The sequence below is a fragment of the Anabas testudineus genome, chromosome 14 (assembly GCF_900324465.2).
Source record: "Anabas testudineus chromosome 14, fAnaTes1.2, whole genome shotgun sequence".
NCBI lineage: Eukaryota > Metazoa > Chordata > Actinopteri > Anabantiformes > Anabantidae > Anabas > Anabas testudineus.
Genome location: NC_046623.1, coordinates 16,660,447 through 16,685,351, shown reverse-complemented (window position 1 = coordinate 16,685,351; position 24,905 = coordinate 16,660,447). Strand labels below are relative to the sequence as shown.

The window sequence follows — 24,905 nt, the reverse complement described above, 5'->3', positions numbered from 1 at the left end:
TTTGATGGTTTTCTTGTTGAGGAGTGCTAAATGGCTGATGAAGCATCTGTCAATTTCCTTAAGATGATTAACCTACGTGGAGCCTCGCCTGCCACAAATAAACACATGATGGTGTTTTCAAATCAGACACACCTCATCCTCCATGCATGTCACACTTAGGTGGCACCAGGTGCAATCAATTCTGATTGCCTAGTTGAATTTTAATGTTGAATGTTTAAAACCTGGAACCACACAATGGATGGGGAGTGATTTTATAAGGCCACACACATACGAACAAATAGTGCAACTGTTCACTATGGCTGACATTTCACGGTACTGTAAAAGCTCCAGATGACTGTGGATTCATGTTCAGAGGGTACCTTGGGCTAATGCACCATGCTAACCATGCAAACACCTGTTTATTTTGACTGCACCTGCCTCTTTGGTAGTTCCTTTAATTCTCATTTAATGCTGGAAGGCTTTTATCGTAAATGAGATCAATTAACAGTAACTTTCCAAATTGCTGTTTGTCTGTTCAAGTGAAAATAATATTGCTCCCAGCTCAGGTGAAATACATCTTTGCCACATACACATTTAAAGTAAAAACCTTGACAGATGTGAAAATGTCCTTGTGTTGGTCAAAGCCAACAGTACAACCCTGCTGAGGAGTTGAGTCCTACTATATTCACATAATTCACATCACAAACACATCCCTAATCTTACTCACTGTTTCTGTGTTTTGTGTATTTTTCTTTATTTATCTTTTCTGTTATTAGTAATGTTCAATATATTTGACATGTGCCATCAAGGCAATATTTCTATGTTACAAAATGAATGGAGAAACAGTGGTAAAAATTGTGAATTATAATGGCAAACAAAGTAATTTATGTGAGTATAAGACGGGCAATTGTTTTGTACTTTGGATTATGAAGACATATCTACCTCAAATATCCCCTCAAGGAGTCCTTGGAAAGAAGTTACACAGTACCAAAACAGAAGAATTAGCATACGTATATAAGGAAATGGAATTGGGTACTAGATCACCTCACAAAGGACGCCGTAAACTTGAGCATACTCTCGCTGAATTGGTTTCAAAACATGTCAAAAGACTTTGAAAATCTCATACATCATAGAATGTTTGATACCTAAATACAAATCAGTACACTTCATTCCTATGTGTCCTATGTGTCAGTGAAAAGATCAACTTGAGAACAGTAGCAACAAAGAGAAGTGAACCAGGTTGTGTGCTCAGTTTTACAGATGTCAGTATCTGTTTATTTGTTGTTAATCAGCTGTGAGAGTCGTAAAGCAGCAACAAATTGGCAGGAGCTGTCCTTGGTGCTGATTAGTGGATGGGCCGTGGCTCTGAAACCGTGACTGGACTGAACTCACGTCTGTGGCTTGTTTGCAAGATCTGTAAAAATCTTTAAGCAACACAAACACACATACACACACTCCCTCCATCTGATTAGTGTAGTTTCTCATAACAGAGCTTGTTTGTCTGCACTGCAGGTTGGAAAACCGCCAGTGAAACATGATTAAAACCTTCAGTGTTCTCCGGTCACTGACTGTGGCTCAGATTGTATATTTGCTCCTCATTAACCTGTTAGAAACGCCAGGATGGCACCTTGGATCCAATTCTGTGAGCCCTTGTATTTAATTGTGTTATTTTCTGGTGCAGGTTTACACTCACACACAGTGACTGCTGAAATGATTCAGACCCTCTCTGTACTTAAACTGTAAGTTACTTATTTACTGTAAGTTGAATTTTATCCCACTTTATTCTAAGCTTCTCAGCTTTAGGTCTCTCTATAGATGTTGTTGGAGTTTTCATTTCGTTTGTGACTTGGCCACCCAATGATCCAAACACGATGTAAATGAATATATAAATATATACATACTGTATATATTGTTTTATTTTATTTTTTAAGTAGACATTTTATCACATTGAAGAGATTTAAATAACAGTCGTCCCGTGATGTACAAAACTCAAATCCACTAATATGAAGCTGTCCCCTCTTCTGTGGAGCTCTGCTTCCGCTCGGTGAAACCACGCATGTGTTGATCCGTGCTGCAGCAACGTGCATCAGTTCCTCTCTGACCCCAGAGTTAATCTGCATCCAGACTGAGGCTCCACTGGTTTTGTCAGCTCCTCGATATTGGAGTAGCTCATTACCGGGGGTTTCGCCGTCTGTGGCTGTTTTCAGGGCCTCGCCACAGAAACGAGCTCTGCGAAATCGAGCTTCCGACTCGCATCGATTGTGTTTCGGCTGATTTCACTCCGGCGCACGTCCGCCTCGGGTCTAGATTTGCAGACCCGCTCCTGCTAGCGTGCGTAATGTATGGTAGAGGAGGAACACAGTAAATAGACGGACACGTCCATCTGCAATAAAGAGGAAGCGAAGATGGTGATGATGGCTTCACCAAATTCAGCCTCCAAGTGCTCGACAGCAATGGCGAAGCCTTCCGTTCCCCTCAAGCTGCTTCTCTGGGTGTTCATCGTCGTTAATCTGCCTACAAGGTAAGATGCCAATGCGGGTCATCTCCTCTTAAAATCGCCATTCTGTGTTGGCACCGTTGGATAGCAGGGTTTTTATTTGAGCTGCACATTATTGTGGCGTGCCTTACGTGTGGTGTGAGCCCATCCAGCCATTAGTGGCACCCTGAGGTGAAGCTCGGTGGATCCTGGTGTCGGTAGAAAACCTGGATCATGCAGTCCATACATCACACGTAGCCTGTAACTGGGCTTTGACGTGGATGTGTGGTTTTATTTTTAGCCTCAGCGACACATGAATCGCATTAACGGAGATGTCGAGTGTCGGTTTCATTTGCGTTTTAATTGTTATTTCTGACACTTGCACAGCGATTGAACTGCGACCAGCAGCTGATTTAATATCGTATTTCAGCAGCATAACATCTGTGTGAAGAGACAGTTTGTTCTCTGGCTTATTCTCTCACAATCTGCTTTAGAAATAGCTCAGTGACAGGCTAAGTTGGGTGAAGCTAAGGCTACATGGTCTCTGCTAAGCTGTCCTCAAGGATCAAGTCTATCCTCAGAGTCACAGCCTCGTTATTGGACGCAGATATCGGATGTGATCGGACTGTAAATAGATGAACGCAAACAGTCGTTTGTAATAAAGGCAACTTGAAAGAGGGGACGTTTCATCCCACCTATTAAATTAACAAAAGAAAAACCCATTTCAAAATGGCAGACAAACACACAGAGAATGGAAGTGTAAAGGCACAATAAGCACAAGGAGAACACATATGGGTTCATCCTGCTTTGCGCACACACACATACACATACACACAGGGAAGAGGGAGTCCCATCTCAGCTTTTACGCAGATTTGGGGTTTGTTGAAAAGAAGCTGTTTGGTTGTTTCTGTCAAGACATCAAGATCAGGATGGTCCAGAGGAAGCGGATGGTTAGGCTCCTCAGTGCTTTCGTCATGTGCTGCTGGAGGATGAAAAATGGAGGCAGATAAATCAGCCGCCGTTCAATCACCGTCATGGTGATGGCAACTCCAGGGCTCCCTGCCCAGCCAGCACTGCCCAGGCTTGTGCATTTGTAATTGTCAGTGCAAGTAGTGTTCACAATATGCTTGAGTACACACTGCACCTGCCTCACTGATCAGGATCCCCAGGTTATGGTTGTTTAGAGTTTGTTTTAAGTTGTGCCTGACTGTTTGGAACATAACGAAGCAGGATAGATGGTTTGAAATGGTCACAACACAGTCAGACGTGAGCTCCTCGTGTAAACATCTGTATACACGTCATAGAAACTGCTCAAAGCTCATTTATCTCTGTGTATTTTTTCATTTGAAGTAATTTATCTGCAAGTCCTGTGTTGGTATTAGAATTAAAAGGCAGATATTCCTTAAGTTGCATTGGAAATAACTTGTGAGTCATGTATGAGACCTCTTACATAAGAGTCTGTCAAGGCCCCAGGCGTGCTCTCAGTAATCTATGCTTCTTTGTGACTCATTGACAGTTACTATGTGCAGTGATTGCGTCACCATAAATTAACCCCATTGTGCAGTCAATACTATTTCACATCAAGTGTATCACAACATCTAGGTTTAGCACCGCATGGCAGGAGGAAGTGATGTCAGAGAGAGGCAGCTCCAGCAGGCCTCAGGTGTTGTATTAAGCCTCCATGAATAGGATTCATAGTCTATGTACTGTTCCGGTGGTATAAGCAAAATAAATAGCAACCATTTGACTAAACAACACAGAAGCAACATACTGATAACCATTCTGTATCTTGCCTTTATAACATACAGCTGCACAGTATCTGACCTAATTGTAATTTAAAGATATATCAAATAGCTAACTTACATTCAATCTGGGAACAGTTTTTTATTGGTGCCATCAAACAAGAGACTCCTGAATCTGCAGAGATTCTTTATTCCTGCTAGAAAGACAGGAAATGAATCACAACAGATAAAAATGAAATCAGGTTTGACTGATGTTGGATGTAGAGCGTGTCACTTGCCACTTGTTGCATTCTAGTTATTTCCAACCTGCATTAAATCTCATCAGATGTGTTTTTAAGTACAGGTGTGCTCATGTGGTCGCCTTAAAATCCCATCCGGGTGCATTGGATTTAATCAAGGCTTCATACACGGTCCGTCTCTTATCTTTACTTAGAGAAGTTTGGGGAATAAATTATTTTTACTGTCAATCTGTCACAATGGTTATTAGATCTATTTATGTCTCAGATTTCTTAAAATCGAGTTAATACAACGCAGATGTTAGTCTTCCTTTCTTTGTTGATTTGAGAGAGTTTGACAGGACAGTAGATGATGACAATCAAACCTCATAGCAGTCTGTTTTTTTTTCTGTCATATTCATAACACAGGAAGCATTAAAGCTGCAATGTGCAGCCTTTCAGACTCAAGCTAGTGGTAGCAGGAGACTCAAAATCAATCTGCTCCACTCTGCTCATTGCCTCCTTCTCCTTGCTGCACTATGTATTGCTATGTTTTGAAGGTCCACAGAAGCCCTTGATGGCACCCACATTACCTTCTCCACATTAGGATATGTTTTGGTGCATATTGCTACTTAAATATATTAGAGAAAAGTTGCATTATGTATTATTAAGGTCACCAATTTCAGATTTCTGGAATAGAATGGGGAAGGTTTGAATTAATAGCAGTGGTGACTGTTTACTCAGCCAAGAGAGCATCACAATTAACCTGCTCATGCCAATCTAACAGAGTGCTCTATTTTCATAATGGAAATCCAGGCAACCTCAGCTCTTATAGTTATTTTCTGTGGATAGATAAAGATATTTATTTTACTACCCTTAATCTAAAAGCATAAGTGAATTTCTAAGAAAACACATAAACAGCAGGTGAATTAGTTTTTTCAAAGTTTTTCCCTTTTGTTCTCAGTATTTTTATGTGAATCTATTATTGACTGCAAACATTTACTGCTGCATTAGAGGTTGACTCATTGTAATTTACAGAAATATCCCTATATCCCATATGCCCCTTGTACTGCTTTTATTATTCATAAATATCCATATAGTCCACTCAGTAACACTAGATTGCATCTTGATAAGTTATTAATATTTTAAATTGCTGTTAAAGTGTGTTGTTTATTTGTTGCTCAGGATGTTCAGTTGAATGTCAGCGTAAACTCACATCGTGGGCTGGAAATAACAGGTTGTTTGATTTTAGTGTTGATGGTTAATAATAAAAAATGATGATAGTGACTATATACTATATTGATCCATTTGGGGAAATTGTTGTTTGGACAGGTGCAGTAGATGACGGAGCTACTGCAGGCCAGTCGTTGTCTTGTCCAAGGACACCATGACGTATAGGCAGGGAGTTGAACCACTGACCCTGGAGTATATAGATGACTGCTTTACCAACTGAGCTACATGTTGCCCCAAGTTGATCCATCCTGTTCCCATGTGGAAGTGTCCTCCACGTTGTTCCAATGCCTGAAATGGCAGCTACACCTTCACTGGTGTGTCCTAAATGTCCCTATGGGGATCAGTAAATGCAGTATTTAAGAAAAAAAATGTAATACATTTAAACTTTCCCAGGATTTGATTAGCCCTTTAACTTGTTATAGGATCCTCACACGGTTCTGCCTTAGGTGATCTTAATCACTGACTGAAACAAGAAACCAGAACGCTGCATGCTAATCTATGTTATGTGGTTTAGATTTGACTGAGGATTTGGACTGAAGCCTGTAAATAGACTGGTTCTCTCTCCCAGGTCAGATAAGTGGAGCAGGCTGACAAAGTCCGGGTGATTGGCTGTTAACAGTCTTGTATGTGAAAACCATTACTGCGGATCAGCCTGACTGATCAAACAGGAGTACAATTAACATCAACTTCAAATTGTTACTGTTGTCAATTACTAATAAGTATCTATTGTATTGTTATTTGTTTTTTATTGGAGATAACCTGTGAAGGAATGTAGCAGTAGTATCTAGATGGGCGAGAATGGGTTGTTGTGTTGCTGCCATAGGCAGGAAAACAATCTCATGTTGGGTAATAATAAGCATGAGGGTTCATTAGATTTTGTTTCTTTATTAGCTGCAATTTAAAACATGCAAAGATGGTAGCTCAAGGGGACTTGACGTGGATGCTAATGCTCTTTCCATAGCTGATATTGCTGTATCATTACCCTCCTTGGACCTTCTCATGAATATGTAAAACTGCTGAGCATGGGGAAGGTCTCTGCTGCGTTAGATGAGATCTGAGATAAGATTTTAATTCAGATATGTTCAGAAGTAGGGACGGATTTGGCTGCTGCATCAAGGGGAAGTGCACAATGTGTGGACATTGTCTTCATACACTTAGTCTTTAAGAAAGTACCTGAGAACATAACACACATGGACATACATATACATGAAAAACAAACACAACAGGATGCTCCACACGCCTCTCTGTGGAGCTTCAGGTACTGAATTAGTAGGCAGAACCTCAGATCTGCCTGCAGTAGAGAACACATGGCTCTTCCTTTGATCTACTTGTCTTTGGAGCATTTCCATAGTCACAGAGATGCTCTGTGAGACGAATATAGAAAACACCAGTGATTTTTAGGTTCTCACAGGGTTCTCTATCCTGTCTCGCTGTGTCTTGGTACCAGAGACAGTTATTCCTTTTGAAAGTTTTTTTTTAATAACATCCAGCCAGGCATATCCAAACGGATCCACCTGAGTGAAGTAATTAAGATTTAATATCTAGGCACTAATGTTGTGGTGGAAGTGGATGTGGCACTCAACACAGTTTAAGAGTGCTGGTCAAACATGATTCCTCACACCCAGCCAAGAACATGAGAACACTGATTGACTTTATCTTGATGCTTTACCATGGAAACAGCATTTCATTTTCACCATTTCTGATTCTTTACCATCACATTCAGAAATCGTTTTTCTTCTTATTGCACTGAAGTCTTGCTGAAAAGCTCACCACTGTTTCAAGGCTGCTCCTTTGTGCTGTTGAGCCGTCACCCTGATCTGATTCAGTGGTGACTGGTGCTCAAGTGATCCAGAGCTGTGACGAAATGTTGCAGCTATCTGCTTTCCTATCACCTCTCGTTATGCATATGCATTTAAGATGTACATTCCATCTAATGTTATTAAGATACACACACGTGTTTTTATTTGATTGTGGCAATTTAATATTACAGTAGCTCACACTGTGTTCATTGATGTTGCTTTATTAAGAGAAGATTGGAGTAAAAAAATATGAATTCTCATGTTTTCTATACAGAATAGGTTTAAATAATTAGTTTAAAATCAAGACAAAAATAAAAGAGAAGCCCTAAATGACAGTATATCAACTGTATAACAATAAAGGCACAACAACAATAATAAAAAGAGAACACATCGAGTGAGCTGCTGATCTTAAAGTCAATATTTCATTTAAAATGTTTTCACTGTAGAGACCAGTGTAACCAGTTTAATTGGATCCTTATAGTATTTTGGGATGTTGCTATGACTTAACAAACATGATATTGTATTTTTGTTGTTGTCGTTGTTTGTTTGTTTCTTTTGAGGTTGCTAATGCCAGAAAATCCCACAAACGCACTGCATTTAAAAAAAAAACTCTCCCTTCACACATAAAACACATCTAGAAGGCAGTCCCACACACTGATTGTGTAATGAACTGCTGCCTTAGTAAATCACACGCTAATTACACACAGATTGTGCTCGCAGAAATCAAATGAAAAGGTACAGCACAAATCCAGTCTGCGCTTTTATGTACGTGAGTCTGGTTCACGGTCTTTTTCACTAACACACGTCACGGACGCCCTTTTTGGTCTGTTCACACACACACACACACACACATTACATACACATGCATATCTCTACCCTGCCCACTGCTAGTACAAACCTTCTTATAGCAGATAACATTATGTAGCACTACGTCTCCGAGGCAGCTTGTTGTTGTCAGCATATTAATTGCCCCCAGTACATTATCACTGGAGATTACATGTCTCCATCTTGTATTCAGATCTCTAACCTGAAAATGATCTATTGTAGCAAAGAATAAACCTTCATTCAAGACATTTACTTTATCAATATCATGCTTGTTTGTGGTAAAACAAGAATAAACAGTTCCTGCTCTAACAGGGTGGTGTTTGTTGTGGGGGGGGGGGGGGGGGGGGGGGGGGCTCTTGAGACATCATTATTCTTTCAGTTTGAGTCTTCTGAGGTGAAGAAGTGAACTCAGGGCAATTTGGCTTGTCTTCTCTAGCTCTCACAGAAGCATGGGGTTTCTAAAAATCCTCTTTATCCCGCGACAAACAAGCCGGCTGTCATGTCCCTTGACTTTGCCATTTGGGGATTTAATCATTATCTTTGTGGTGTCTTTGTGGTGTCACCACATGTTGTGGTGAGTTGGAAGTTGACACAAGACCTTTAGCTGTTACTGAATGTGCCATTTGTCTTTCTTATTACACTAGTTTTATCAAGTTGGTTGGGTTGGTGGTGTAGGGGGGAGGGCTTGGTATTTATACTTAGCAGTTATTTTAATTTAACCAAATTTATTTTTGTCATTAGCTGGTCAGCTATTATAGAGTCAATAGGAAAGAACATTTTTGAAGTGTGTAGTTGGTGAAGAGACAAAGCTGTAATATGCACAGCAAGGTGCACAGCAACATATAGTTAGTTTAGGTTTTAATTTTAAATTAAGTTAAAACATGTGTTAATGTGTTAAGAAATAAGAGGAACTGGCTAAAGAGAAGACCTAACTCTATTCTATAGGTTTTTGTGGAAAGCTGGTTACCTGTTTGGAATCATTGGCTCTATGTATTCTATCTATTTTAAATCCATTTTTGTTTCAGTGTTTTCTAATATTTTCATCTCATACAAATATTCCATTGCACCAACAAGACTAAGAACCATGGGATTATATCTATGCAGGAAGAGCAAAGATCAAAAGCAAATAAGTTCAGCCCTTTCATCTCATCAAAACTCAGATGGCACGCAGTTTGTTTATACTCTCTTATCTGATTCAGTCTAATGCATGATGGGACTCATCTTAAAATACTCTTGAGTTTATCACCACAACACTGAAGCCTAAATTGGCCTAAATGTGGATTAAGTTCACAAAATCTGATAAGAACATTGATTCGAATCAAGCTTGATACATATATTTACATGTGTAGTTATTTGAAAACTACAATATATTGTATACACAAAATTTATGCTGCAAGAAAATTAGATGACACAGTGAAAAATATGTTCATTGCAGATTGGATATTTGATTTACAGTAGTAGGGATGTGAGAAAATGCATGTTCTCCATCACATTTGTCTACCAGTGGATTCATATCTTAATCCTACATAATAATCATTCAATTTCTCTCGCTTCTATAAGTCATTAGTATTTGATGCAAGTACTGTGTGTCACAAGAAAAAGCACAAACAGAATGGAGAGGGAAGATAGTCACATGCATTTTGGTGTGTCTTGCAGTTGTTTTGTGATGAAAAGGGCTGAAAATGTTCCCAAATTTATCTCCTGACCTTGGGTAGAGATCTTAAAAAGCCTTGTCGCCCGCAGTGTCTCTCATCCCTCAACATTTCAGCAGAGCACACTAGAAAAGAAACTGCTCGCTCTTCTTTTAAAAGAAATTATTGATTGCATGAATTTTGTTCTCTCTCCACTCTGCAGCTCCTTCCAGAATGATGACGATGATGAGGTGTCTAACAAGACATGGGTGCTGACTCCTAAAGTGTACGAGAGTGACGTCACACACATCCTAAACAGCCTACTAGATGGATATGACAACAAACTCAGGCCTGATATTGGAGGTGGGTGCTGGTTTTTCACTGAGAAAGAAATAAAACAGCTTTTTGTTATTATTCAATGGGCTTCAAGAAGACTGATATTACCCTCCACTAGGATGTGGGCCCTTAATTAAATCATTAAAATAGTCAATAGCTCCAACCAAATTAAAGCTACAATCAATCAAAGAACAATCACTTTAACTTAAGGAAGTGGTAACATAAGACTCAAATCTGTCCACCCTGCACTGGCCAGCCCTCCCTTCTCCCCTCTCTGCTCTACGGGCTAAGCATTTCAGGTAGTCCTTGTTATGAAATTACAATAAATAAGAATGCTCAAAAATGTAATCAAGCTAATCAAGTGGAAATAATGTAAGTGCTCTGATTGGTTAGAATGACAAGCCTCCTTAATAATCTTGAAAGGGTCTCTGCACTGCTACTTTGATAGCACCTCTACACATTAGCATAGTTTTAAAGCATTTATCCATTAAAATATTAGAAAAAATATATATAATCCATCTTTAACTTTAAAAACGACCTCCAGTTCTACTTTTAATAACAGTGACTCACGAATGGGACTCCAGTCCCTTGGCTTGGAAGCACATGATATCCTCCCCAGTGTAAAGAAGTCTTCCTTTTCCTCACTACAGATAGACGTTTATTTACAGTCACAGAAATGACACCTGAACAGTGTTCATTTTAATGTTATGTGTAGTTTAAATACTCTTCTGTAAATGCACTATATGGCTACTGAATGTACCAGTGATTTACCCAGTTTGTCAGTATTCATGTCAGTCATGCCAACTTATCTAAAAGTTAAAATGGCATTTGAATGACATTAAATGAAAATGCTAGGTTGTACAGTAGTTGTACAAGAGAAACTGAACATAGAGAGGATGGGCAAAACAAATCGTGCTCATTTGCAGATGCCCAAGCACAAATGCGTGTGTGAGTATGTGTGTATTTTCTTTGCAGACAGGTAGGCAGGCTTGGTATAAAGCGTGTGTAATTATGGTTACAGTATGCATGTGCACATGTTACGGTCGGTATAGCAGGCTGTCATAGTCCTGCAAACCCTCTCTCTTAGTAGCTTCCCCCATTTGCTTTAACAGACAGCTTGGCGTGGCTCCCTTGTCTACACACATATATATCCTAAAGCCTGTCACGTCCATCTGCAAGAGCAGAGTGGGGAGATGCTCAGTACCCCTGAGTACTTGATTTATGGGTCAGTATTCCTGGGAAAACTGGTTTAAGTCAGAATCTGTCAGATACTGTTATAGAATGATAAAGATGTACCAATATATATTCTAGCAGGGAATTGCCTTTTCATCGACTCTAGTCAGGCTGCACTGGGGACACTGGCTAGTGCTCTATTCAAGTTGGAAATGGCAAGAAGAGTTTGGAGAAATGACCCAGTCTTATCAGCCTATGTCAAAGGAAACTATAGTTGAGCTGTTAAAACAAGTGCTCAAAGTGAAGGGACAGCTTTGAATGGCTGTATTATATGTGTTTAACCAGTTACTGGTGGGAACGCAGTGCACAACACTTTGTCGTCTTTGTCACTGCTCACTCTACCATTATCCTAGGGACAAAGTAAATATGCTGCGTCATCGACTGCTCCTTCACATCCTTCACTGAGCTTTAAAGTATGACTAATTAATTGAATGAAATGATAACACAAGACGAAGCCAGATGAGTAACAGGACTTTAAATGGTAAATCCGGTTCACTCAGCTGCATTCATGTTTTTTCCATGTACTGCAATGTCACACATACAATGATATATGCACAGCGCTCTACATTTTGTGACACATTTCACGCAGGGCACTATCTTTGTTCTTGAGACTTCAGACGGGCTTTCGTTATAAACTGAAGAGCAGCTCAGATGCGCTTTGAGCTGCAGCTTCGACCAAGAGAGCCGCTGCATAGCTGGGAGCCTGGCTGCCACCGCCTTACCCATCATTTTCAAACGTGCTATGATCTTGCTCTCTCAGTGCTGGTCTTACAGCTGCAACACAGCTACACAGGAGTTATAATTAACTGGTTCTACTGTCATCTGAGATCCCAACCAACCATACCAAGTCAAAGCCTCTCCTCCATTCCTCAGAGCGCTGAAACACTTCGAATTTAGATTCGTCGTTGATTGTACCTTTGAAGTCCACTGTGATGCTCATTTAATTTTAATATCCCTGAAGTCTACTGTACATATAAAAACTAAAACAAATGGAACGGAAAGAAGGGAGAGGGAGAGAATTTAAAACTTCCCTTATTCTTAATTCAGATTCTGAAAAAAATATTAGTGTTTCACAGCATGCAAAATGAATATGTCAGTGGCAAAAATATCAGCAGTATTACAGTGATTTTAATCTGCAAAGAGACTGTGAAGTTTGCAGTGATGCATTTGGTCATTTGGATCCTATAAGCTAATTTGACCAGCCTTTTTTCCAGGATCCTTGTGGTGGGTGTTTTGGCATGTATTATGTTTTCTCACACAGCAAAAAGAGATTTTAGCACAGCCACTTTATGTTCACTGGCATCTTTGAGTAATGTTTCCTTGGCACCTGTTTGTGCATTTATGAAACACATACACTTTCCAGTTGGCTGTTTAAAATAAGATAATTAATTTGGTTTTAATATTCTGTGTGCTATGCCCACAACTTTATGTCATTTTGCAAATAATCCACTCCAGGTTTATATATATATTTTTATATATTTTTTTTTTTACCACAATTTTAGTCGAAGTAAATTCTAGTAATGCACATGCAGTAAGATGCAGTGGTACTCAGTCACTCACTTGGTGCCATACCTCTGCATGTATGTGTTTGTAAATTAGGGCTGTTTTCCTGAAATGACACTGAATTGATACAAAACTCTCTACTGCTCTTGCATTCACTCTCTCCCATATGAAGCCTTGAGGATGAATCAGTCTGTAAAAATGTACAAATCAGGTAGTAAAGTGTAAATGTTGATCTGGGCTGAGTCAGAAGACCTGACAGAGGGTGGACGTCTATTTGACACCAAGCTGTCCAGTTTATTCAATGAGGATATGCAGTAGACACCAAGAGGTGTAATGCAATATAGTGAATGACATACATGCAACTAAATGTGTGTGTGTGCACTAATTTCCTTTAAAGGAATTAAAGTATGTCTGTTTCTTGCCAATGCAGCTGCTGCTTTACTTCTACATGGTCCATGTGATGGATGAGGATTCTTTTTGAACACAAATTGTAGTTTTGCCAAGTCAGAATATTGATGAGACTGCGTGGGAGAGAGAGAAATAAATACCTTAAGGTCTGTAGGACAAAAGGGTAAATGATCTGCTCACAAGCCTCTAGCATGGAAGGACAGGAAAAGGGAAAGTGCTGTGCAGAGGGCACAGAGGTATTCTGGTAAATGGGTCAGGAGATTGGTTGTAAATACAGTGTGTGTGGTTCTTTGACATCGCCAGGAAGCCTGTTTGAAAAGGAAGTCGGATGTAGTCTCATCGCAGGAAAGAGAAAATCTGATCCTGGTAAAATCCCGATAATATAATACAGGGTAAGAAATGTAAAGTGACATGATTTGAATTTTAGAAAAGTACAGTTTGTGCTTCAAGTGGATAAAACTGCAGTACTGGGGTGAAAAGAATTACAGTACACTGTATTACATAATATGAATTTTACAGGTTTTTATTATTTAGAAATATATTGTTGGTTTTAGAGAAAAACAACAATTAATTGTAATTTAGTTTAAACAACAAACAACGTTAACAGGACATTAACATTAAAAGTTAGGTTAGGTTAAATATAGTTAAACAAACTCAGAAAAGCTGGGACTAAAATACAATAAAATAAATAAAAATATACAGACAAAACTGATAAACACTCATTAAAAGTACAAATGTTGTAATTGAGCCAACATTACCAATGTGTATTATATAGTTTACATCATATTCCATTTATAAGAATAAATTATATTATATTTGTTAATAAGTTAGTTTGAAGCTTTTGAAGATAGAAGATATTCCACAAGATAGATTCCTGTTTGAATATGGAACCTGGAACCAGTCCATGATGAAATTTCTGTGCAAACTTTGTGCTAAACACCATTACACACATTGTTTTGCCTGATTGTGTGTCTATCTACGAGGTGTATCAGGCCACACTTACTGTATATTAATACGTTTTCCCTATTATTCATGATTATGATGATAATATGAACAGAATTGATAAACGCCTTCATACAAAACTTATGTTTTGGAACATTGCTTATCTCCAAGATTTATTTTTCCCTTGCTTCTTTGCAGTCAAACCGACAGTGATCCACACAGACATGTTTGTCAACAGCATCGGCCCAGTAAATGCCATCAACATGGTGAGTAATAATAGATTTTGTTCTTAATAATCGGTCTGAAACCAATGGGGAGTGCTGTTTTTGTGTTTGGCCAGTCTCTATCCTCGGTGAAGTGAGAGTGTAAAGATCCAGATAGTAGCTCTCTTCTTTCGAGCTGGCAGGGATGCAGTGTCTTGCTCAAGCACACTTCAGCAGGACAGATGCTTGCTGTCATGGATGATTGGTTTGTTCCCTCTAATCACTATGCTGCCCCACTGCCCATGTAGTGGTGCAACACAATGCACGTGTCATTCAGCTACGTAAAACCTGCACTGACCTTTGCATTACAGTCCACTTAGTGTATGATTGCATTAAACACCTCCTTATTCTGAGTTTCAATACCGATTAACACTTAACCAGTTGTGTTGCTCCACACACAGGCCAGATCTCAAAGCAGCATATTTGCAAATGGCTGTGTGCGCTGGCAAATCCTGAGATGTTCTCGCTTCTCATATTTGCCAAGAATTGCATCAGCTGCTATCTGAGGTGTCACCTGCTCAAGCTCTGTGTGGTTTCTGGAGAAAGATAGATGATTAGATTGTGAGAAGATTGTGAAGAGAAGGGTTTTGATCATTTCTGTTTGTTGTTATTGCTAGATTGATTACACGCGTGGACTGGGCACTAAATGTATTTCTTCACCAACTGCAGTATTTGTTTTCTATAAACACAACAGTCTTTTGTTTCTTTATATACTGACACAGTAATCAGTGTTATACAGCATAGGATCTCCTTGCATCATCAGGTACAGTCTTTGTGTCTTTGTGTGTGTTTTTATTGGTAAAAAAACTCTATGGTGTTCAGATTAGCTCTGATAATGGTGTTAAAATAACCAAAAGTAATTGTATAATTAGTATTAATTAATTAGTAATTCAGCTGTCATCCTGCAGAGATGCCTGAAATAGGGCGGAACACGTTATCTGATAGTGTCGAGGAAAAGTTTTTGCAGGAGCGGAAGCGAGAATTAGAAATTGAGGCTCTTTAAAATTTCCAGTTAGCATTATTGTGTGTGTCATTGTTTTCTGCTGCCTGTTCCTACTGAGAACCCACTCCTATTGTAACTCTCTGGAGCAGTCTGCCCTCCTTCGTGGTGGCGTTCCATTTCACTTAGTCTTAGCTAAAACACCCACTCTTAATAACTGCAGTCACTGTGAAGTTGGAAGAGATCCATCGATGGGATCAGTTAGAAAATGTGTTTGTGCTCACATTAGTGAGTCTGCTTGCATGCATGGGTGTGTGTGTGACAAGGGCATTCTGCTGACATGAAAGGTTGACTGATTGCTTCACATTCATATGTAATCAGCATCATTGGGCCAGTGCCTTCACACTGTGACATGAAAAATGTGGTGAAGTTGGTAGATTTTCTGAAGAGCAGAGAATAGACTGATGGTGCGGGGGTGTGAATCGAAGCATGAACTCAATTTTGAATTCTTAATTATGCGTTAGGAATCTTTGAAATATGGCAAAGTTACAACTCGTGAGCTTGAGAGAGGGAGGAGACGGGTAGGGCCGAACAGAGAGAGAGAGAGAGAGAGAGAGAGAGAGAGAGAGAGAGAGAGAGAGAGGAGCGAGATCAAGGTTTGAAGAAGAAAAAGATTTCTAAATTGATGCATACATTGATGCTGTTCTTGGATGTGTGGGACGGTTTGAATTCAATGAAAGATGCCTGTGTGAGTATGTGTATAGGTTAAAGAAAAAAAAATAGATGTTTATCCTGCAGATGAAGGTCCTAAGGCAGTCAGTCTTTCTCACCTTATTGGTTTTGATCTGTCTACCTGTCTGTTGTGAAAAAGGGATGCAGAGAGAAATGGGACGCTGCCTAGTGAAAATGTTGTTTTTCAGATCTCATTTAGGACTCTTTGCCATGGATTTAAGCTTTATTGTTGATCTAAGCTTTGTCAGGAAGTTAATGCGTCTGTGCCCCCTCACAAATCCACAGATTCTTTTTCTCTCTCCTGCTGTACTTCACTTTGAACCTCAGGGCGCAGCCATTCTAAGTAACAGAAAAACAGAAACAATAGCTCCCTATCAGTCACTGCCTCTCTTTCTTCCCCTCATCTCACCTTTGCTCTAAGCTTTTCAGCTGTGCCCATGTCTTTATTGCCCATGTTTTCATCCCTCATGTCTGTTTTAACACAGCTCTTATAAGGATTCAGTAGGAGAAGGGTTTTGTCAGGCTCAGGAGGAAGTGCCACTCAGGCACCAGGTTATGAGGTTAGATAATACTTGAGCCAAACAAGGGAAATTATTAATTGCCCCGTTGAACATTTAATTTTCAGGTTGAGGGCGTCAAGATGGTCTTTTTCAGCAGAACTCTTAAGTAGGGACAAAAGGACTTCTTGGCCTGAATAGACACCATTTTAACGGAGGAAAATGTGTCCCAGCAGCAGGTTTCCACCAGCATAGAAAAGTTAACTTCACACAGAAGAAACAAAGAGCCCACATTTCAATTTGATCTCATTGCATCTGACAGTTAAAAGCTACACATTGGTGACAGCGCTGCTTCCAAACAATACTGTTTGCAAGGTTTTCCTGACAAACAGACTTTTATCAAGTGTGTTACATAAAACATGTTTTTGCAGCATCTGAACTGAAGTAAAACATAACATTCTGGGTGAAACTGTTTTTATCTGTCACCAGGAATACACCATCGACATCTTTTTTGCCCAGACCTGGTATGACAGAAGATTAAAATTCAACAGCACGATGAAGGTTCTGCGTCTCAACAGCAACATGGTGGGGAAGATCTGGATCCCAGACACTTTTTTTCGCAACTCAAAGAAGGCCGATGCTCATTGGATCACCACACCCAATCGCATGCTTCGAATCTGGAATGACGGCCGAATACTCTACACCCTCAGGTAAAACATCTTGGATGCCTGAATTAACAAATTACCAGCAGAGCTGGTGTGAACATTTCTCCTCTGTGACCCTCTGTGATTGATTGTACAGCTGCGTGGCTGAATTATTCAGTGTAGAACTACGATTTTATCACAATGAAAGGTTGTCATAAATAATTGTTTCTCTCCTTTTGCAGCCTGTTTTAATGCTAGTGTGTCTAAAGTAAAATGTAACAGCTAATGCTTCTAATTACAAATGTAGTGGAAACAAGTATATTTCCCTCACCAGTGTTGGACTAATAGTTTATAATATTATATCAGTTTGATGCCACTAAGGTGCTTCTTGCTAAGAAATAAGCAACGCTTGTACTACAGAAAGCATTCACCCATTTGTGACCTCTTGACATAAATGATTTATGACACTGATTATCCTCAACAGCCCTTGGGCAGTTTTAAATTTCAACATTTTAAATTTGACATTAATTAGCATGCAGGAAATCTGTCTCACCAAATGAGGCAGGAAGTTGTTATGTGACAAGGAAACACTGGAACAACGTTGCCCTAAACTGTGGCTTTAAATAGATGGTTTTAACAATTTTGGAAAGATTCTCTGCAAAAATGGAATCATATGAATTATAAATATTGCTTTATTGTTTAAAGGCTCATTCTTGCCTAATAAGCTTGAAACTAAAAAATAATTAGTGACTGATCTGATGGGTCGGTTTGCCAAATTATATTACTCGTTCAATAATAACTGAATGGAGTGTAAAAGCAGACTGTTTGTCAGTGTCAGATCAACTAATAAAAATATGTGAAGTGTGTGAAACAAGAGGATAGATTAAAAGGAAATATTCATTATGCTTATTATCATGTTTTGCATGGCATCATAAATACAGTGGACATTTATACTGACACCACAATATATCATCGGTGATGATACGAGAGAAAGTGAACTCTTCTGGACTCAATCAAGCTGTGATGGATGGTCTGTGCAGAACACCAACCCCTCCACTTCGTTAATTTGTTAAGGAACTCAGAATTTAACCAGTCGTTAATTAGGATGACCGCTGTGATTCAGAGGACAATGATACATGACAATAGCGAGTGCATGGATGGGTAAAGTCATTTAAGGTCATTCTCTCATTAAGTGGAAGTTTAATGACTTTGCCTTCAAACTCTTTCAAGTGTGAAAAGAAGAGGCGAAAGCGTTTCTATGAAAAACATCAATTTACTTTTCTAAAATTTTAATTAATATGGTCTGGTGTTAATATTGATGATGCTAGAGGTTTAATTTTGACTTGTCCAACACAATCTTCAATCTGCATAAACGATTGCTTTGTGACAAGGCTGTTATGTAGTTTAAGATATACATTCTACAATGTACTGCTTTTTTTTTTCCTGCTGTATTAACTGAGCCACTCGATCCTAATATTTCGTCTCCGCAGGTTGACCATCGATGCCGAGTGCCAGCTTAAACTGAACAACTTCCCAATGGATGAGCACTCGTGTCCCCTGGAGTTCTCAAGCTGTAAGTTTGGCCATATGCTGATTCCCTACTGTCTTACCCTTCCCTTTCTTCCTCTGTTTCACACACACATACGCACACAGTAATTATGCAACAGGCCAAACCCATAAATTCAAGCTGCAGAAGTCATATGATTCATTTCACAGCACTCCAGCACTGATGAGTCATATGTGGATTTAGGTTTATGTACCGTATGTATACATGATTTTACAGCACATATTGCTATGCTTGCTTAAATCCTATGTGTTGTTAAATGGCTTTGTAATACATTATACATGTATAGACATATGTATTCGTGTGTTATAATATACATAGAATATGTTAAAACAATTTATAGTGAGTAAAGGCATTCAGTAAATGGATTAAATGCAGACTCAACCAAAGGCAAAGTAGTGTTTGATTTTTCTGCACTTTGTCAATACTGTTCTAAAAGACTTTTTAAAAGGTGACACAAGTCTAAATGAGTCCGTGTGAGGAGTGGATGGGGGGCAAGTTATGCAAATGAGGTTGCTATGGATCTGCAGAGAAATGCAGCATGGGATATTCTCCTGGGAGAATGCTTCCTCAATAACTCTAGAGCAACAAGAAAGAGAAACCAAGGGGGTAGCAGGTCTAAAAATAGAACAGAGGCATTCATTTAAGTTTGATGAAAGCCATGGATGTTTTTAGAACTTTGAAATTCACTTGATGTACATGAATCTCCGAAGCTGCGCGCAGGAACAGTTTGTCACGTGGCACATTTTCTCAACATGTGCCACAGAGCAACAAAGCATGGCGCATTTTCCAGTGAAGTGTCTTCAGAGAGCGGCTGATGTGAACAGTAGAGATGGAGTCAGGGTTGGCAGTTTGATCCCTGGCTCCTCCTGCCTATATGTCTGTCTATATATGAGTACACTGGTAAGACACCGAACCTCTAGCTGCTGCCTTGGGCAGGTCAGTGTTTTCCACAGGTGAATATATTAAAAAAGTAAATTGTAAAATGCTTTGTGAATTTCTAATTAAATTTTTACTTTAACTGCATATTGTTTAAAATGCAGTATGTTAATTACCTTTATGACCTATTGAGCTCCGGGACTATTGATGCTCTACCATCCTAAAAGGAAACTAAGTCAATACTGTCCTGTATGCATTTCCAATGAAGAAGCAGACTGTCTGTCTGTCTGGTTGAAATGTGGCAAATGGGAAGATCCTTCCATCCCATGCTCTTGTGAGGTCCAGCATTACTGGATGTCTGAGAGCACTTTAGACATAAAGCCATTTCAAGTCTGCACCGAGGAAAGTTCATTATTTAAACCGCACTCTCGTCAGACACACACAGCTCGTCACTAGACTGAAGACAGCATTAAACTGGAGACTGAAAAAACTGACTGAACATAATTAAAGTCAGAGTTTTACCACCTGTTCTGGGAAACATTTAGTCTGGTCCATTAACATTATAAGGAGCCTGGTTCTTAGTCCGGTACCTACCCCTTCAAATTGTGGCTACAGGACAGAAATTCAATACTAACAAATATGATAATGCATCTACTCATGTACGTGAATCAGCATCAGACAAGACTCCTGTTATTATTCTCACAGTCTGCTCTTAAGGGAGTAAAATTACTAAAATGCAACCAGCTGTGGATCAATGTAAATGTTGCTTTGAAGCCAGTTCAGTGATCTAGCAAAAGAAGTTTTCTCCCCTCAGATGGACTGAATATTTTGTAAACAGGTTGTGTAGAAGTCTGGTAAATAATAGTGCTTTCATGAAATAATTTATTTGCAGGCTAGCTGACTGTGAGTATGGATTATTCTGAAATAAAACAGACTATGCTCCGTGGTTTTGTTTCCTATTGAACGGTCTTGCAACATGCTGTTTTCTATAGCAGGGAGCATTTGTGAGTCTTAAGATATTTCCTATCAGGGATGGATGTTAGTCTTTGTGTTTTTTTTGCACCAACCTTCTGTTTTCTCTTGTTCAGACGGCTACCCCAGGGAGGAGATTGTGTACAAGTGGAAAAGGAGCTCAGTGGAGGTTGGGGACATTCGCTCCTGGAGGCTCTACCAGTTCTCCTTCGTGGGCCTCAGGAACACCTCTGAGGTTGTGAGGACCGTCTCAGGTAATAAAACGATCTATTACTTTATTTTTTTCTAACAAGCCTCTAGAAAAATAGTATTTATTCAGTGAAGGTTGTTCTTCTTCACTTGACGTTGTATAATTGTCTTCTACATGAGACAGAAGTGGTTTCTTGAGCAACTGAGCAGGCATTTCTTTGGCTCCACGCGACATAGCATTGTTGATTTCAGGCTTAACAGTTCTTGACATTGCTTTTGTGCACGTTACTAAATAACGTTAGGTGTCCCTTTGATTACACCTTTGTTTAGTACAGAATCACTGCTGATCTGTAGCGTGGCCTCCTTAAAACATGAACTTTCGGAGAAATGGGAGCATGAACTGTGATGTTTTTTTATCCACTTTTAGTCCTCACTCCCTTAAGTAAAATCCATAAGGGCTGCCTACCTCACATCCCCGGAGGAACCGGCAGATGTATTTTCAATAGAAAGCTATCTGGTGGTCAGAGTGGGATGGCACATTTACAGTGCAGCAGCTATGGATTTATTGTAGGAAGTGGAGAACAGTGTTTAAAGATGGGGTACCATCCATTTCAGTGAATATTGCTCACTCACTGCTTGTTCTTGTGTTTTTCAGTCCTTGGCATTTTGATCCATACAAGATGGATAAATGTTTTTCTATGGATGCTCTTTGTCATGCTGCTCACATGCTTGAAAGACAGAAATGTTTCATAAGATTCAACTTGACTATACTTGAATATACAGTGGGATCTGATCAAAAATCTGCTCTGCAAGTTGTACAGTGCCGTTCACTTAGATCTTCATGAGCTGACACTGAGGAGGCCTCTCGTTTACTTACTTTTACTGTATTTCAGTGTCATGTTTCCCACTATGTTAGTGCTTAGTAAGCAATGTTCCTCTGGAAACTTTGTATTACAGGAGAACAAGTTGCAAGTTGTTTTACTTGAATAAGTCTAGATTTTGTTATTTAGCACAGACTTTATCCAAAGTGACTTGAGAACCCGGGAACCAACCCACCAATCTGGAGTTGGTGTATTTCTGTCCACCCAACTGGGCCTAGTCCCATGAATGCTGACTCCACCTACTTTAGTGCTATGCTATTGGTAAAATGAACACGAACCAAGTCGTGCACAATATGTATTAGTTTTTAAACCCTTTATATGCTATATAGAAGCTAAAACCTTACTACATCTAGGTTTTTCTTTTCCTCTTTATGCCTTGCTCCAACAAAGCTGGATCCATTCAGGATATGTTGTTTTTATGCTGTGAGAAATGATGCAGGAATATAAATTTCTGCTTGAGGAAAAGCAGTTACTTTCCCTAGACAGCGTTGATGTTTTAGAGAAGAGCCAAAACTATGTTTGTATGCATATGCTTGTTTGTTTCGGCTTTAAATGAGAGGTCAGTATAATACATGTAATGTTCCGCATGGAAATGTGTGTTTTCCTTTCCTTGCTTGTCTGTGTTGTGAATTAACAAAAGCATAGATTAGCTTTGGCCTGAAGAGAATCCTCTCTCATTAGAGGAACTGACTGAACATTTAAAATAGGAGCCTGTTAAATTTGAACAAGTGAAAGCCCCTCATAAATCCTGATATCTAATTGCTCGGGAGGACATGCAGCCATTTTAGCATTTATTTGTCCAGATTTGTTTTATGTTTTCCTAACAACATCAGTAAGGCAATATTTTCTCTTTGAATTTCAGCTCAACCCCCTTTTTTATGAGATATTCAATAAAGTCTGTTATGGGAGTATTGATCAGGGAGACAGATGTTTTCTGGACCTATTCCATCTGTTTAGAATATAGTGTAGACTGGGAGTAAATGCATTGTATCAGACATGTGGCAGCAGGGCCATTATTCTTGCAGTCATTTGCCGATAGGCCTGTCTAGTGATTTAATTTACTGCTTTGCTTGTAAAGAGCCCAAGTTTTGTTGTGAGGCACACGAACTGCTAGTTAAAGAGTCGAGCAGGAGAAGTGAAAGAAGTTTTAGTTAGTTAGTAATGATTGTTTTTAAAGCTCTACTCTGTACACACGTGCCTGATTGTTCAGCTTTCTTTCAAAGAGGCTCTTTCTGTGAGGTACCAGTGCTCTATAAGCTTCATATTTGGCATAAATGCAATATTTCAGATAAAGAATTATCTAATAATATCAGATACACAACATCAGATTCCTGTAAAAAGCTTACTTTTCAGTTGTGGCCTACAAACCTCTGAGAATTACACAGAAACACGCCTGTATGCACTTGTACACAAAGCAGCCATGGGAGTAACGGAATTTACCCAGTCGTTCTGTAATTCGCCACAGTTCAACGAAGTGTCACTGCATCGTAAAGCTTACGCACCCAGGGAGGAAGACGGAGTGCCTCTGTGCATACATTCACTTTGCAAGACCCGAAGCTTGAATTGAAGTGGTGCAAGATGGTAAAAAAGATAAAGACTGCATTTTTAAATCTTCAGCTTTATACTGTTTTAATCAAAAAAAATTTCAAGTGATAACATGAAAAGGCAATCTGTGTAGGAGGATCAGCTGTGGTGAAAAATGTGCAGTGTCCTCTGACTCGCTCTCTCTCTCTCTGATCTGGTTTGTTATTTCCACAAACAGCCATCTGCTGTCTTGTCAGAGCAGAGAACCTTGACTGTGGCTGAGAGACCTCTTGTCTCATTTCGCAGTCAGTTTGTATATGTGACCTGCTTCGAAATTCACAAACACAACATCTGTCTCCAAAATCAGTCTGTTAGGGCCTCACAATTACCCAGTTATCTCCAGTACTTACCATGCAGCGGATAGTGCTCCTGAAAGATGAGCCCAATATGCTGCATCATCGGGAGGCTCCTGATTGTGTGTTTTATGTGCAGTCAAATATTCTAATGGTAAACTGTTGTTCTAGAGGTTGTGATTGTTCTTTGATGACTGAGATGATGAACCAGCTTGTCTGATGGTAGAATTCAGTTAAGGTTGCTATCAAACAAAATGCCTATAGACCTTTGTGCCTTTCATTGTTTCTGCAAGCTGATGCTATCCCTATCATCTTTTCCACTTTAGTGAAATGCACATTCAAATTTAGAAACGTATGTGATTGCAACTGTAATGTTTGTTTTCTTCGTGTTTCCTGTTATGTGATATCTGAATCTTGGCATGGAACTGCCTCATAGTAATAATGTCTGTATTTATTTGCATAATACTACCTTTCTATTGTTGTTACTATTATTCTGGACTTTGACATACATTGAAGTTTGCTGCCTCGCTGACTGGTGGGTTTTCTAATCTTGAAGATGTTTTGGTAGCAGAGGTCTGTAGATTGTAATGCCGTGAACTTGGTCCTTCAACAAGACAAACCCGAGGTCAAGCTTTCATTTCAGCATTTGTTGGTGTGTATCGTACTTCACTACATTGTTCATCAGGAGATGACATGTTTCCAAGTCTTTGTCCTGCTGGGAAGGTTATACTGTAGTTAGTTATTCTTAAAAGCCCTACTCTACACAATTTCAGTTAACGCACAACGCTGAATCACGATCAGGTAAAATAGTTAAAATGGGTCAGGTGAGGCAGCAGAGAGACATTTAATGCTGAGCAAAGCAGACAGGCAGGCAGGTGAATTGGCCTGATCCAGACAATGACTGTAGCAAATAGCCAGAGGAAGATATCCCCTCTCATTCCATGAGACAAGCCAGTCTCTCCCGGGCTCAGCTTGTCACAGTGTTACTCTGCAGGTTCATGCATCTGTGCTCGAATTGTCTGAGTATTTTTTTAAATAACAAAAGGATGATAAAATGTGATGCATGATTAAAGAACGACTGAGTGATATTGTAATGAAAGCGGGTTGGGAGGAGGGGGGCTGACATGCCATCTGCTGCTCTGATG

The 24,905-nt window shown here is 39.4% G+C and overlaps 1 protein-coding gene across 4 annotated transcripts in view; it reads left to right on the top strand.

The window, feature by feature from the left end:
* The first annotated feature begins 1,994 nt into the window (after positions 1-1,994).
* The window catches only part of gabrg2 (gamma-aminobutyric acid type A receptor subunit gamma2), a 44,038-nt gene continuing 21,127 nt past the window's right edge, over positions 1,995-24,905 (top strand). For 3 of the 4 annotated variants that reach the window (XM_026372950.1, XM_026372949.1, XM_026372947.1), the window contains exons 1-6: positions 1,996-2,500; positions 10,124-10,263; positions 14,521-14,588; positions 17,244-17,464; positions 18,889-18,971; positions 20,930-21,067. In XM_026372950.1, the coding sequence (XP_026228735.1) occupies positions 2,385-2,500; positions 10,124-10,263; positions 14,521-14,588; positions 17,244-17,464; positions 18,889-18,971; positions 20,930-21,067 (766 nt within the window). In that variant the 5' untranslated portion in view covers positions 1,996-2,384. Of the gene's footprint in view, positions 2,501-10,123; positions 10,264-14,520; positions 14,589-17,243; positions 17,465-18,888; positions 18,972-20,929; positions 21,068-24,905 lie in introns of all 4 variants that reach the window. The other variant, XM_026372948.1, reaches the window with a different exon arrangement.